Source organism: Grammomys surdaster, unplaced genomic scaffold, assembly GCF_004785775.1.
Source record: "Grammomys surdaster isolate TR1022 unplaced genomic scaffold, NIH_TR_1.0 150, whole genome shotgun sequence".
Lineage (NCBI taxonomy): Eukaryota > Metazoa > Chordata > Mammalia > Rodentia > Muridae > Grammomys > Grammomys surdaster.
This window is the reverse complement of record NW_021604608.1, coordinates 23,248,803-23,262,755: the sequence shown is the minus strand read 5'-3', so window position 1 is coordinate 23,262,755 and position 13,953 is coordinate 23,248,803. Positions and strand designations below refer to the sequence as shown.

Here is a 13,953-nt window from a genome sequence, read left to right as displayed (position 1 = left end):
CAAGACCCCTACCTCCAAAAGAAGAATAGCAGACTCCGGTACCCAATAGTTGACCCTCAATAAATGTGCGAGCGTATGTTACTTTACCAGTGCCATAGAAATAGAAGTTATTAAACAAACTCATTTTCTAAACCAGGATTTGGATATGTAAGGAGCCTGCAGTCCTAGAAAGGAGACTTGGCAGAAAGCAAACCACAAGGAAAGTGACCCTCAACAATATCTGATCCAGGAAGAATGGAGAGTACTAGCTAGAACAGTTTACCTGAGTCAGAGCCAGAGTGAGGTTTCCTGGTAGTGATTCAGTAATATACTACAGATAGCCAATCTGTATACATATTTTATCACAGATAAATCATCAGTGAATCTTACTAGGCTAAAAACCAGAGTTGAAAAAAGCATATCAAGCCCCTTGCTCTTCCTGAGTTGCTTCCAATAAATAATCTTGTTCCACAGTTTAGTGGACACACACACAAGGATACTGGATGTATTTTTTCATATTATCGTATTCATGTCTGCATGTTGCTCGTTGTGGTTGCAAACCATAAAATGTGTTATAAGATACTGTGTTTGTTTGTTGGCAGCCTTGCTTGCTAGGCTGTGTCATCTGCACACTGTGTCAGAGTACAGATTTAGAAATTTTTATATATAGCCACCGCGTCATCTTTTCACCCACTGATTAGTTTTAATTTCTCAAGTACAACTACGTTTGTTGGAGGATCTTCCCTCAGAGTGTACATAGAGGCAGGTACGTGTCTCATGTATCTAATCCTTCTAAAACACTTAGAATTTAAATAAAACACAAAACGGGGTTATGTAAGAAGCCAAATAGCTGTTGCATAAAGCTTGGAATGTTACCCCAAGCTAGTGTATCCTCAAGAGAAATCAGTCTCTGTGCCTCATAGTAACATTTTTTATGAGCTGAGAAATGTATGGTATTACATTTTAAGTTCTTTTTTATTATAAATTGTTAAAAGATTTATTGCTAAGTCTTGATTTTAGTTTTCATAACTCATCGGTACTTTGTGCACATTACTAATGAAAAGTCTTTATTTATAAAATCAGCTGTATGAATTACTGTATCCAACTTTAGCAAGACTCTCTGTGATTTACTGGACTGAACACCTTTGATATATTTAACAAGTGTGAATTGAGTATTTCTGATTAATGGAGTTCTTAGAGTTAAGGCTGCTTTTTTAATGGAGTTCAATTTAAAATTCATTATTGGCAGTAACCTATGTCCGACTATAATTATATGGATTACTCCCAGGGGTTTCTAAATTCACTGTTTTAAAATAAAAATGGCTGTCAAAAACATAGGATTAAAAATTCAAAAGTCTCTGCCCTCTTCTAGAGTTTGTATCCAGATAGCCATCCTCGTCTTTTTAATACTGTCCTGGCAGCCATGTATCTCATTTTGTTCTTTTGTCATCTGGTATTCCTGGCTTCAGTGTAAGTCAAGGTCACACACTCAGAATTAGCAGAAGTGACTATTAGTTAAGTAGTGAGCCTAGGTAAATGGACTGAGTCCTTAGCTTAGCAGTATGGAGTCTTCTTCCCTCTGACTCATCCAGAACACATGGGTAGCATCCTGGGCAAAGAGCAGAAACTGTTCCAGACACTTAAGAGATATTTCCCAGTAGACTTAGGAAATATTTTATAGGAAATATTTATAAAAATATTATCAGCTGTCATTTTTGCTTTCTTTGTGGTGTGTGTGTGTGTGTGTGTGTGTGTGTGTGTGTGTGTATCTTTTTCAAACTAAAAACTTGCATTGGTTAGGAAAATTTTGTAGATATCTACCACACCAAGTTTAAAATCTTTCTCTAAACTGCTAAGAATGAGTATGTGGGGGAAGAATATTAGTGATTTCTTTTAGAAAAATTGAATTCACCCTAGAGTCACAATAAAAAAATTGTGAAAATGTAATAAAGAGGTTAAAGATGGCAAGTTTTAAATAAGTGACTTTCCAGCATATATTTTCTTTCTTTGTTTTTTTATTTTCTTTCTCCTTAATAATTAGCTTAGTCTTCCAAATGATATCTTATTTGATATAAAGATAGCTATAACCATACCATCAGTTAATCATAGTATATATTTCAAAAAGTTTACTTAACTAGCAAAGTAAAACACAAACAAATTCTTAATTTTTCAGGATGTCAAACCCAGAACAGTACGGCATGGACTTCTACCAATCTAATTATATCATTGATAATCAGGAACAGAGTTATGATTCTAATGCTTATGGAGATGTTTATGGATCCAGAGAGTAAGTATTGAATAGGCTTGCTCTCATTTTTAAAAGTGCCAATGTTCTGTCAGTTAATTCCCAGTAGGTAGATTTTCTTGAGGGAAGACAAAGTTAATTGAGCACTAGCCAATGAAGTTTCCCTAGTAAATGACAAGAAAGGACAGAGAGAAATTACCCCAGTTTTCTGTGAATAGCTTTTCACTTGGTGCTTATGACAAGTTAATGTTTCATTTATTATTTTAAAAATAATGCTTAAGCAAGAGCCTTTTGCCCTATGCTTATCCAGATGCTGAAAATAGATTTTATCTATTTAAAAGCACTTATTTTGTCTAATTTCTCTCAAAAACTAAGACCACAACAAAACCAAGATAGGGATGAAATTCAAGATTTTTTATAATGTCCTTTTAATTTTTTTAAAATGAGAATTTTCTACATGTGTATTGTAGAAAATCTACATGTGTACTGCCAGTCCCCAACTGTGACCAAACTCACAACCCCTTAAACTCACACACACACACACACACACACACACACACCCCACATTGCTCATCCTTGTGCAGATGCATCTGCTGGTCAACTTAGTTTTGCTGTTTCATGTATATGTGTTTAATACTGGCCATATGAGAGATAATTTAGCAGTGGCCTCTTCCCTGCAGAATACCAAGTATCTCTTTCAGCAACCACTGGTCACTGGTACTTCTTCATCTAGGGATGGGGCCTTTTCTCTATCCATGATGGCATGCCAACTGATGTTGTCATTATGATCTTGTTTAGACAACAATATTGCTGAAATTTCATGGGTTCTCTTTCTGTCATATATAGAAAGCACAGTCTTGCAGAAGATGTCCTCTGACTCTTACAATCTTTCTGCCCACCTTTTCTGAAATGGTCTTTTAGCATTAGGTATTGGGGTTGAATTGTTGGTGTATCAGGTGGAGTTGGGCATCCCACAGTCAGTTATATACATTTTTGACCAGATATAGATTTCTATAATGGTCTTGTCTGCTGCACAAAGGAGTATCTTTTTTATTGGGATCTGCTTTTCTTTTTATTTTATTTATTTTTAAATATTATTTTATTTTTTACTTTATATCCCACTCACTGTACCCCTCGTGGTCACCCCCTCCCCCAAAACTTTCCCAGTCCTCCCTCCCCTTCTCCTCTGAGTGGGCGTGGGCCCTCTGGGAATTTCCCCCATCCAGGCACATCAAATCTCAGTGAGGCTAGGTACTTCCTCTTTCACTGAGGTCAGACAAGGCATCCCAGCTAGAAGAATATATTCCATGTACAGGCAACAGCTTTTGGAATAGCCATTGCTCCATGTGTTCAGGACACACATGAAGAGCAAGCTGCACATCTGTTACATATGTGTGGGAGGCCTAAGTCCAGCTGGTGTATGCTCTATGGTTGGTGGTTCAGACTCTGAGAGCCCCAAGGATCCAGGTTAGTTTGTTGGTCTTTCTTTGGAGTTTCTATCCCCTTCGGGCTAGCAATCCTTCATCATACTATTCCATAAGAGTACTCAAGCTCCACTCCTTGTTTGGCTGTGCGTTATCTGTGTCTGTCTGAGTCAGCTGCTGGGTGGAGCTTCTCAGAGGACAGTCATGTTAGGCTCCTAACATACAAGCACAACAGAGTATCATTAATAGTGTCAAGGATTGGTGCTTGCCTATGAGAGGCCTTACATTGGGCTGGTCATTGGTCGGTCATTCCCTCAGTCTCTGCTTCATCCCCTGTGCCTGCATTTCTTGTAGACAGGATAAATTTTGGGTTGAAAGTACAAAGTCTTTAATCTTTAATAGGGGTGAGAACTGCATTTATTAAAAGGTTTAAGGATAAGTTTTCAAGATTAAGCTAGTAAATATTTTCCATTAGAGTTAAGATTTTATTTGGAGGAGTTATATAATAAAATATGAAATATTAATATGTGAGTATTATGAAAAGTGCTGTGACAGTGTAGACATAAACATTTTCTGAGATATATTATGTACTTGAGGTAAATTTAACTTGAAGTTCTGGGGAGATGGCTCAGTTGGTAAAATGCTTTCCACAAAATCATGAAGATTCATGTTAAGATCTTCAGAACCCATGTGGAAAGCTGGATGACGCGATATGCATCTGTAATACAACAAAGGAGGAGATGGTGACTGGAAATTCTCTGAGGCTCTGTGGCTAGTCACTTTAGACAAATCAACAAGCTCCAGATCAGTGAGAGACTCCCCATCTTGAAAACACGAAGCAGACCTCTTGTGGAAGACAGTCAACATTGACCTGTGGATACATATACATATGTACACACACATACACCCCCAACCCCTTGCCTCCAACCCCCTGCACACATGTAAGAGAAAGATAGGGGTATTGTTAATGTGAACTTTAAAAAATAGGACAATGAAGAATTTAATATTTGCTTTTATTGGTGGGAAAAAGAAAAGAAAAGAAAGAAAGCTCTGCTATCAGAAGAAAATTTGTTCTGGCATTGATTTCATCTTTGACACTGAGAAGACTTAACTTCATTTCCTTTAGTTGAGACATGTACTTTGTGGAATTTTCATAAAGAACAATTGCTGATTGATAAAGTATATGAATGTGAGATAATGATTGAACTGTTAGATTAAATATAACGTTCAAAAGCACTCTGCTATCTTAATGGTTTTGGTTGCTCAGTCACTTTTCTGAATGTCGTTTTGTGGGTCTAGGTTAGTGAACTGGAATAAGGATCGTGTCTCTCAACTGTCGTGACAATAGCCGTTTACCAAACCTCTATGTGTGTGATGAACTGCCCTGAGCTTTATTTTTAACAGGAACTTTTATTTGTCTAATATAATTGTCATCTCAGGCTTACTGCTGTATAAGCTCACCCTTTCTAGTTCTTTCTGAACTCTGGCTGTCTGATTCAACTCAGTTGATCTGGCCCGAACACCTCCCTATGCTGACTGATTCAAAGAGGTTTCTCTTAGCTTCTGACTGAATTGTTCTGCCAGATTTCATACTAACTTTGCCAATCAGTTCTAATCTTCTGTCCATGTCTCATTATCTGGCTCATTCTGTCTTCTCTTGTGTCTAGCTTGTTCTCTCTGCAACCTGTCTCTGTTAAACTGCCATACACACACATCACACACTACCTCACCATCACCCAACCCTTCTCTCCCTGTGTTGCTGTTAAGTAGCCTCTTTCCTGTGCTGTTCTCTTGAGAATTGGCCATATCCTGTCACTAACTCATTCTGTTAAACCTTTCTCTTGTCACTTTGTCTGCCCCTTAATTAGACATCACTTTCAAACATGGCCTCTTCCTTCTACAAACTAAACCTTATCTTCATGGATAGGGGTTAAAGGTGTGTAGTAAGGACATCTATATTCCAGCCAGAGAGATTAAAGGTGTGTCATTCCAGCAAGATCCCCAAGACCTAGAAGGTCTTTGGACGTGATCCCTTGACAGAGCAGCCATATTGATGGGTTAACATTTCTTTCTTTCTTTCTTTCTTTCTTTCTTTCTTTCTTTCTTTCTTTCTTTCTCTCTCTCTCTCTCTCTCTTTCTTTCTTTTTTATTTTTATTAGATATTTTATTTACATTTCAGATGTCATCCCCTTACCCCATCCCCCACCCAGAAACCCCATATCTCGTCCCCCCTCCTCCTGTTTCTATGAGGATATGCTCCTACCCACACACTCCCACCTCCCCACCCTTGAATTTCCCCACACTGGGGCATCCAGCCTTCACGGGACCAAGGACTTCCTCTCCCACCTATCCCCAGCAAGACCCTTCTCCCCTACATATATAGCTGGAGTCATGGGTCCCACCCTATGTGCTCCCAGGCTGGTGGTTTAGACCCTGGGAGCTTTGGTTGGCTCTCCCCATGGGGCCACAAACCCTGTCAGCCCCTTCAGTCTTCTCTAACTCCTCCACTGGGAACCCTATGATCAGTTCAATGGTTAGCTGTGAGCATCTGCCTCTGCATATGTCTGGTTCTGGCAGACCTCTAAGGAGACAGCTATATTAGGCTCCTGTTATCATGCACTTCCTGGCATCCACATCAGTGTCTACCTTTGGTGACTGCACATGGGATGAATACCCAGGTGGAGCAGTCTCCAGGTGGCTCCTCCTTCAGTTTCTGTCCCATGTTTTGTCTCCATATTTGCTCCCACGTGTACTTTGTTACTCCTAAGAAGGATCTTAGCACCCACACATTGGTCTTCCTTATTAATGAGCTTCATGTGATCTGTGAGTTGTATCTTGTGTATTTGGAGCTTTCGGGCTAATATCCAATTATCAATGAGTGCAAACCATGTGTATTCTTTTGTGATTGGGTTACCTCACTCAGAATGATATTTTCAAGTTCCATCCATTTGCCTAAGGATTTCTTGAATTCATTGTTTTTAATACCTGAGTAATACTCCATTGTGTAAATGTACTACATAGCTTCGTGCTATTGTAAATAAGGCTGCTATGAACATGGTGGAGCATATGTCCTTGTTATATGTTGGATCATCTTCTGGGTATGTACCCAGGAGTGATATAGCTGGGTCCTCAGGTAATGCTATGTCTAATTTTCTGAGGAACCCCTAGACTGATTTCCAGAATGGTTGTATCAGCATTCAATCCCACCAACAATGGAAGAGTGTTCCTCTTTCTCCACATCCTTACCAGCATCTGCTATCATCTGAGTTTTCGATCTTAGCCATTCTGACTGGTGTGAGGTGGAATCTCAGGGTTTTGATTTGAATTTCCCTGATGACTAAGGATGTCAAACATTTTTTAGGTGCTTCTTGGCCATTTGAATTTCCTCAACATTCAGAAATCCATCAATGTAATACACTATATAAACAAACCCAAAGGAAAAAAAACACATGATCATATCACTAGATGCTGAGAAAGCATTTGATCAAATTCAACATCCCTTCATGGTAAAAGTCTTGGGAAGATCAGTAATTAAAGTCTATACTTAAACATAGTAAAAGCAACATACAGCAAGCCAGTAGCCAACATCAAACTAAATGGAGAGAAATTTGAAGCAATCTTACTAAAATCAGGGACTAGATGAGGCTACCCACTCTCCCCCTACCTATTCAATCTAGTACTGGAAGTCCTAGCCAGGGAAATTAGACAACAAAAGGAGGTCACAGGGATACAGATAGGAAAGGAAGAAGTCAAAATTTCACTATTTGCAGATGATATGATAGTATACTTAAGTGACCCCAAAACTTCCACCAGAGAACTCCTAAACCTGATAAACAACTTTAGCAAAGTGGCTGGTTATCAACTCAAACAAATCAGTAGTCTTCCTCTAATAGAAGGACAAACAGACTGAAGAATTAGGGAAGTGACACCCTTCACAATAGTCACAAATAATATAAAATACCTTGGTGTGAATCTAACCAAGCAAGTGAAAGACCTGTATGACAAGAACTTCAAGTCTCTGAAGAAAGAAATTGAAGCAGATCTCAGAAGATGTAAAGATCTCCCATGCTCATGAATTGGCAGAATTAATATGGTAAAAATGGCCATCTTGCCAAAAGCAATCTACAGATTCAATGCAATTCCCATCAAAATTTCGACTCAATTCTACATAGAGATAGAAAGCAATTTGCAAATTCATTTGGAATAACAAAAAACCCAAGATAGTGAGAACTATTCTCAACAATAAAAGAACTTCTTGGGGAATCACCATCCCTGACCTCAAGCTGTAATACAGAGCAATAGTGATAAAAACTGCATGGTATTGGTACAGAGACAGGCAGGAAGATCAATGGAATAGAATTGAAGACCCAGAAATGAACCCACACACCTATGGTCACTTGATCTTTGGCAAAGGAGCTAAAACTGTCCAGTGGAAAAAGGACAGCATTTTCAACAAAGGGTGCTGGTTCAACTGTAGGTCAGCATGTAGAAGAATGCAAATAGATACATTTTTATCTTCTTGTGCAAAGACCAAGTCCAAGGGGATAAAGGACCTTCACATAAAACCAGGTACACTGAAACTATTAGAGGAGAAGGTGGGGAAGACCCTTGAATACCTAGACACAGGAGAAAAGTTCCTGAACAGAATACCAATGGCTTATGCTCTAAGATCAAGGATTGACAAATGAAACCCCATGAAATTGCAAAGCTTCTGTAAGGCAAAGGACACTGTCAATAGGACAAAATGGAAACCAACAGACTGGGAAAAGATCTTTACCAATCCTACATCCGATAGAGGGCTAATATCCAATATATACAACAAACTCAAGAAATTAGACTCCAGACAAGCAAATAACCCTATTAAAAATGGGGTATAGAGCTAAACAAAGAATTCTCTACTGGCTTAACATTTCTCTGCATTTATTGAGTATGTCACTGGAACCCTGAGCAAACCTATGAGTTAGCTACTATTCTTGAGAAGCCAGCCACAGATAAATTAATATTATTTTCAAAGTTACTAATGAGTTTTTTCTTGTTGTTGTGACAAAATGTCACAAAAGCAAATTAAGTCAGGAAAGGTTTGTTTTATTGTATTGTGTTTTGACTCATGGTTTGAAGTTATGGTCCATCATGAAGGGTAACGGCAAGTCATAGAGCAGTAATTTGAGATCACTGGTCACATTATGCCCACAGTCAGGAAATAAAATCAGAGAAATGAATCCTGCATCCTTTTTGCTAAGGTTAGGGTGACCCAGCTCACAGAAAGCTGTAGCCGTAAGTGTGTGGGTGTATGTTTCTACCTCAATCAATTCAATCTATAAACCTCTCCCTCACACATCGTTTCTTCATTGATTCTAAATCCAATAAAATTGACAGTACACATTAACCATCACAATCAATTAGTAAGAAACAGGCTTAAGTTTTGGGTCTAAGGTTGCTTGATTGGTTTTATGTGAGTGTGAACAAATATACTATAAAACAAAGAACATAAAATAGATTCTTTTAATAGTAATGTTTGAATAACAGTGAACTGGATCATCTTAGTTATTATATGACTATATCATATGTTGACTATATCATCCCAACAGATCTAGGCCAATAACCTCATAACAAATTACTTCAGATATATTCATTATTGAAAGCTTGCTTCAAATGTAGACAAATCACCTTAAAAGCCACCGAAGGGAAGAGGAAAAACAGAAAAAATATAATGGAGTAAGTATAAGATCATCCTACATACATAAGCAGACAGTTCCACGTTCCTTACTGAGTGAGATTCTAAATGAAAAGGAAAGGTACTGTTGTGTAATGTTTCTACACCTTTAAATGGCGAGTGTATGAAAGCTTATTCAACTGCACCATTTGAGATATATACTTTGAGAGACAAAGAAAAAGAGTGCTTGAGGTTGAACAAGTATGTTGAGAACTAGTCTATTTCAGGATGGTCAGTGTAATGATCCAAAATGAGAAAATGTGATGGGTGAAGACCTCCACTCAGGGGAGACCCTCACTCAAGTCTCGGGATGACACGACCATCCGCAAACTCGCAAGGCACCGAATCTGGATGCAATCAGCAGAGGTTTAATCAGGATATAAACAGCTAGCTGCTGGTCAATTCGTCTGCTCACGCAGGAGCTGAATTGACAAAGACAGCTGGTCTGAGAAGGGTTTTTAAAGGGGAAAACCACAAACCAGGGTGGGGAGGGGGCAAGGGGGTTGCTAAGGAGACATAGTGGAAAATTCCAGAGGAACCCAACTTACGTGAGTCAAGGTCAAGTGAAAAACACTCTGTATACATATTCTTCTCAAAAATGTGGTCCTGCCCTGTCATTGCGGCCTTGCCCAAAACTGTGGTCACCAGCTTCCTGGTTCCACCTAGCTGACTTGCATTCTTTTCTTCACTTTTTGTGGTTAGCTAGTTCCCATAACTAGCCTGTCCACATTCTTAGCTTGCTTCAGAGAGAATTTTTTATGCCCTTTTAAAGAAAATACCTAAGGAAGAGTCTATAGATCATTTTATAAAATGATCTTCATAATTTTTCACTCTACATGGGCTTTTCATGTCAAGTAACTTGTTTTATAGAAAGAAGCACATTGCCTTGAAGTGCCTGTTCCTTTTATCCATGGCCTTTTTCAAACAGCATTTCTACTTGAGTAAAACCTATACTTTTGACTAAAATAAAGTCTAGTGTGAAGAAGCTAAAGATTTATTCTTAAGCCAGGACTTCTAGAAAGATCACAACGTTCTCTCCCATTCTGCCCAAACCAGCCCTTTTATTCTATTTAATTACTCATTCCACCACTTATCAGAAATCAGAATACAAAGTGACAGACATTAACCCTAATTATGCTGTATCAGTGCTGCTGAACTTGGGCTAAATACAAGCCCTGGTTCCAGCCCACACTGACCAATGAATAATATCTCACATGACTTGAATAGTTATAGTAATCAGTATGTGTGTTGTGGGGATTCAAAGTTATTAGACCACATCCCTCCCCTTAATGAGACAGTACTGGTTTAATGAATGATGACTTGACTCAGTCTTTTCTCTATCTCTATAGTTGTATTTGCCAAGATAGGTAGTTTTGTTGCTAAAGGTCAAGTTCATAAAAAAGAATTGAATATGATTTTGTTGGAATTTGTGTCGATTAATCATAAAAGAAAATCATCAAAAATTATTATGTAAAATATTCTTGTATAAAAAGTTCATAATCTTGAATTCTATCTTAGGCTACTGGCATTTTATAAAAACAAAGGAAAAGAAAGGATGAAAACAACCTTAAATACGTGATAGACAGTTATTGATTTTCTTTCCTTTACTGAAAAAAGAATATATATATATATATATATATATATATATATATACATATATATATATATATATATATATATTCATATACAAGTACAAGTAATTTTCAAGTTTCTCTTGCATATGATAAAACAAGAAAAAACATTCATGGAAATTTAAAAGCATCATGTTTTGGGAGAGGCAAATTGCTAACTGTAAAAAAATAAAGAGTTTTGGATGTGAGTTCCTCATATACTGTTCAAGGAATTCTAGGTATTCATGGATAATTTGATGCACAGTAATTTTCTGAGAATAGTCAGTAGTAAAGAATACATTTCTCTATGAACAAAACTGAGTTTATAGATTTTTGTTTCATTTGGGTTGATCATACTACTAAGTAATAATTTTTATGAGCCTCTCTGCAGGTTTTTAAAGAAACTTCAATATTGTTATTTCCTCATGAAGAGCAGAGAGGAAGCTTTTTCTATGTAGGGAGCAGAGCACCGCTCATAAAACTTCAATCTGGAAATCCAAGTAGGGTGCTGTGTAGGTCATTTACTTTCCAAACTCTTATTTTTCTGTAAAAGATGGTATTTAAAATACAGTTTTGACCATATAGAGTTTTAAATGAGAAAAGGGACAGTGTCCAGTATATTTCAAATGCTCAATTAAAACAGTTACTATAGCTCATTATTATAGAAGCTTTTTCATAACCCCTTCAAATTTTTGAGTTAAAATTAACTTTTAAGTAGGTTCATCATTGCCTTGGTAACTATCTTTTAACATTAGGTGAATTCATTAGAAGGAAATTGTACTTTCATTTGTTAATTTAAAAGGATATTACTTTCTTGTATTTGAAAATACAAACGTTTTTATTTTTCTAGACCTCAAGCCACTGAGCAACCTCAGTCTTCCTCTCCAATTCCACCAGAGATGTTCTTGCCATCAGAATATAGAGGACAGCTTTTTCAGCCAGCATCCAACTTGGAATACTACTCACAGTCTTCCTCAGTTGACAGTTTTGATGAAGAGCCTCCTTTGTTAGAGGGTAAGTGAAGGAAACATGGTTCTTTTTATTTACTTTTTAAATTTTTTATTGGATATCTTATTTATTTACATTTTAGATGACATCTCCTTTCCCCATTTCCCCTCCCTAGAAACCCCCTATCCCATCCCCCTTCCTCCTTTTTGCTTTTATACCATTTTATTTACCTGCAAGTATTAAGGTCAGTTCTAGGTTGAGGAACTAGCAATACAATAGATGCAAATAGTCAAGGAACAAGCAAGACAATAATCACAAATAGTCAAAGGACAAGCAAGGCAATAAACCAAATTCCTTGAACACTCCCGTGATCACTGTTTCTAAGGGCTTATCAGGATGACCAAAGTATCTGAGCCTACTTCCCTGTCCTAGCCCAAAGTCATTTTCATGTCTGAAGCCTATTTCCTTGTTCTAGCCTAAAATTTAGATTCCTCCCTGAAATTAATTCTTTGTTCTAGCCTAATGTCAGATTCCTGCCTGAAGCCTACTTCTTTGTCCTTGGCCAATGTCATATTCCTGTCAAGCAGGCCATTTCCTTGTCCATGCCCCATGTCAGACTCTTGTCAAGCAGCCAAAAAGCTCCCCACTTCTCCCCCTTTTTTATTTCATAAACAAGACTGAGCCTGTTTTAGGTTGTTCTGACAAGAATGCCTTCCTTACCTTTGTGGAATATGCATTATCAAAAGCAATCATTATAATTAGGAAAAAGTTTAAAGACACTTGCAGTGTATTTGGCAGAATTCTAACACCTCTCCAGATGTTTTAGCTTTGCATAGTGAGCTTATGAATTTAAAGAATGCTGCTCTGCTGAGCATTGATGTGGCCGATACTGCTGATAAAATTACCTGAGGTCACCTTTTCTATTTTAGCCAAACTTTAAGAATGGCATATATAGCTAGATCATGCTAGCCCTTTTTGTTCTGGGAATACTTTTATTCCTGCCCATTGTGTTAAAGCTTGACTTTAACAACATCAACATGTTGGCAGCCAAAGTACATGGCTTGAAACTAAATAGACACCCAGACAGAGTTATTAAATTAACAGGCTGACAAGCCAAAGACGGGTAAGATTCTGCACAGAGCCTTACCAACCTAAGGAAAGGTTGTTCTTAATGTGTGTACAGCTTTAAGAACCACAGCAATGAACCCGTTCTGCCACAGTGCTCCATACTGGGCTTTGTGTGTAACTAATGCACAGTTAACAAGAGTCAGGCAAGCCAACACACATAAACCTAAACCATTGTAAGCTTATTGCATTTAGGGGGGCAAGTTTCCAAGCTTACTTGTTCTGTTGCTGTGAAACTGTTACAATTATTCAAAGCTTGTTCACTGTTCCTTAGATTTCTCAGATTTCTTAGACTCTGGCAGTGCATAAACAGGAAAGACATGTTAAGGAAATGGGATTATATCAGACTAACAACATTTCTTAATCATCTAATGGTGCCCTTTGTAACAGCATTATTTTATTATTTGCTATTTGTCTGGGAGCAAAGGAGATAGTTTCTCAAATTAATATTTCTTTGTGGCCGACTTGGAGGCAAGCCAAATTCTTTGTCTTCTCTGGCTCTCATGAGCTCTCTGTCTCTCTGTCAGTCTGTCTGTCTCTTGGTAAGACTAGATGCAGAATGTAGTCCCAGTACTTAACAATATTCTTAGGAAGGAAATGCAAGACTTTTGGAGATGAAGGTCCAGATAGATTTCAGGCACATTTCTTTATTATTTCTATTCATATGCACACATATTATGTCTGCATTAAAAGTTTCTTGATGGAAGTAACAACTCTAGAAACTTATCCTGAAGTTATCCCGGATTGACATTAGAGAGCTAAGCTCCCCCAAATCCTACATGGACTCTAAGTGGAGTCAAGTGAAAAAGATGATAATTACCAATATTTTTCATAAAAGTAGTTTTTAACCTCATTTGAATTCAACAACATCCTGGAGTTAACACAGTCTTCTTTGAAAATAATGGAGAG

At 37.7% G+C, this 13,953-nt stretch overlaps 1 protein-coding gene across 1 annotated transcript in view; it reads left to right on the top strand.

Moving 5' to 3' along the window:
* Positions 1-2,153: 2,153 nt before the first annotated feature.
* Yipf7 (Yip1 domain family member 7) overlaps positions 2,154-13,953 on the top strand; it is a 29,841-nt gene continuing 18,041 nt past the window's right edge. Inside the window, exons 1-2 of the mRNA XM_028765351.1 lie at positions 2,154-2,266; positions 11,822-11,985. Of these exons, the coding sequence (XP_028621184.1) occupies positions 2,154-2,266; positions 11,822-11,985 (277 nt within the window). The remainder of the gene's footprint in view (positions 2,267-11,821; positions 11,986-13,953) is intronic.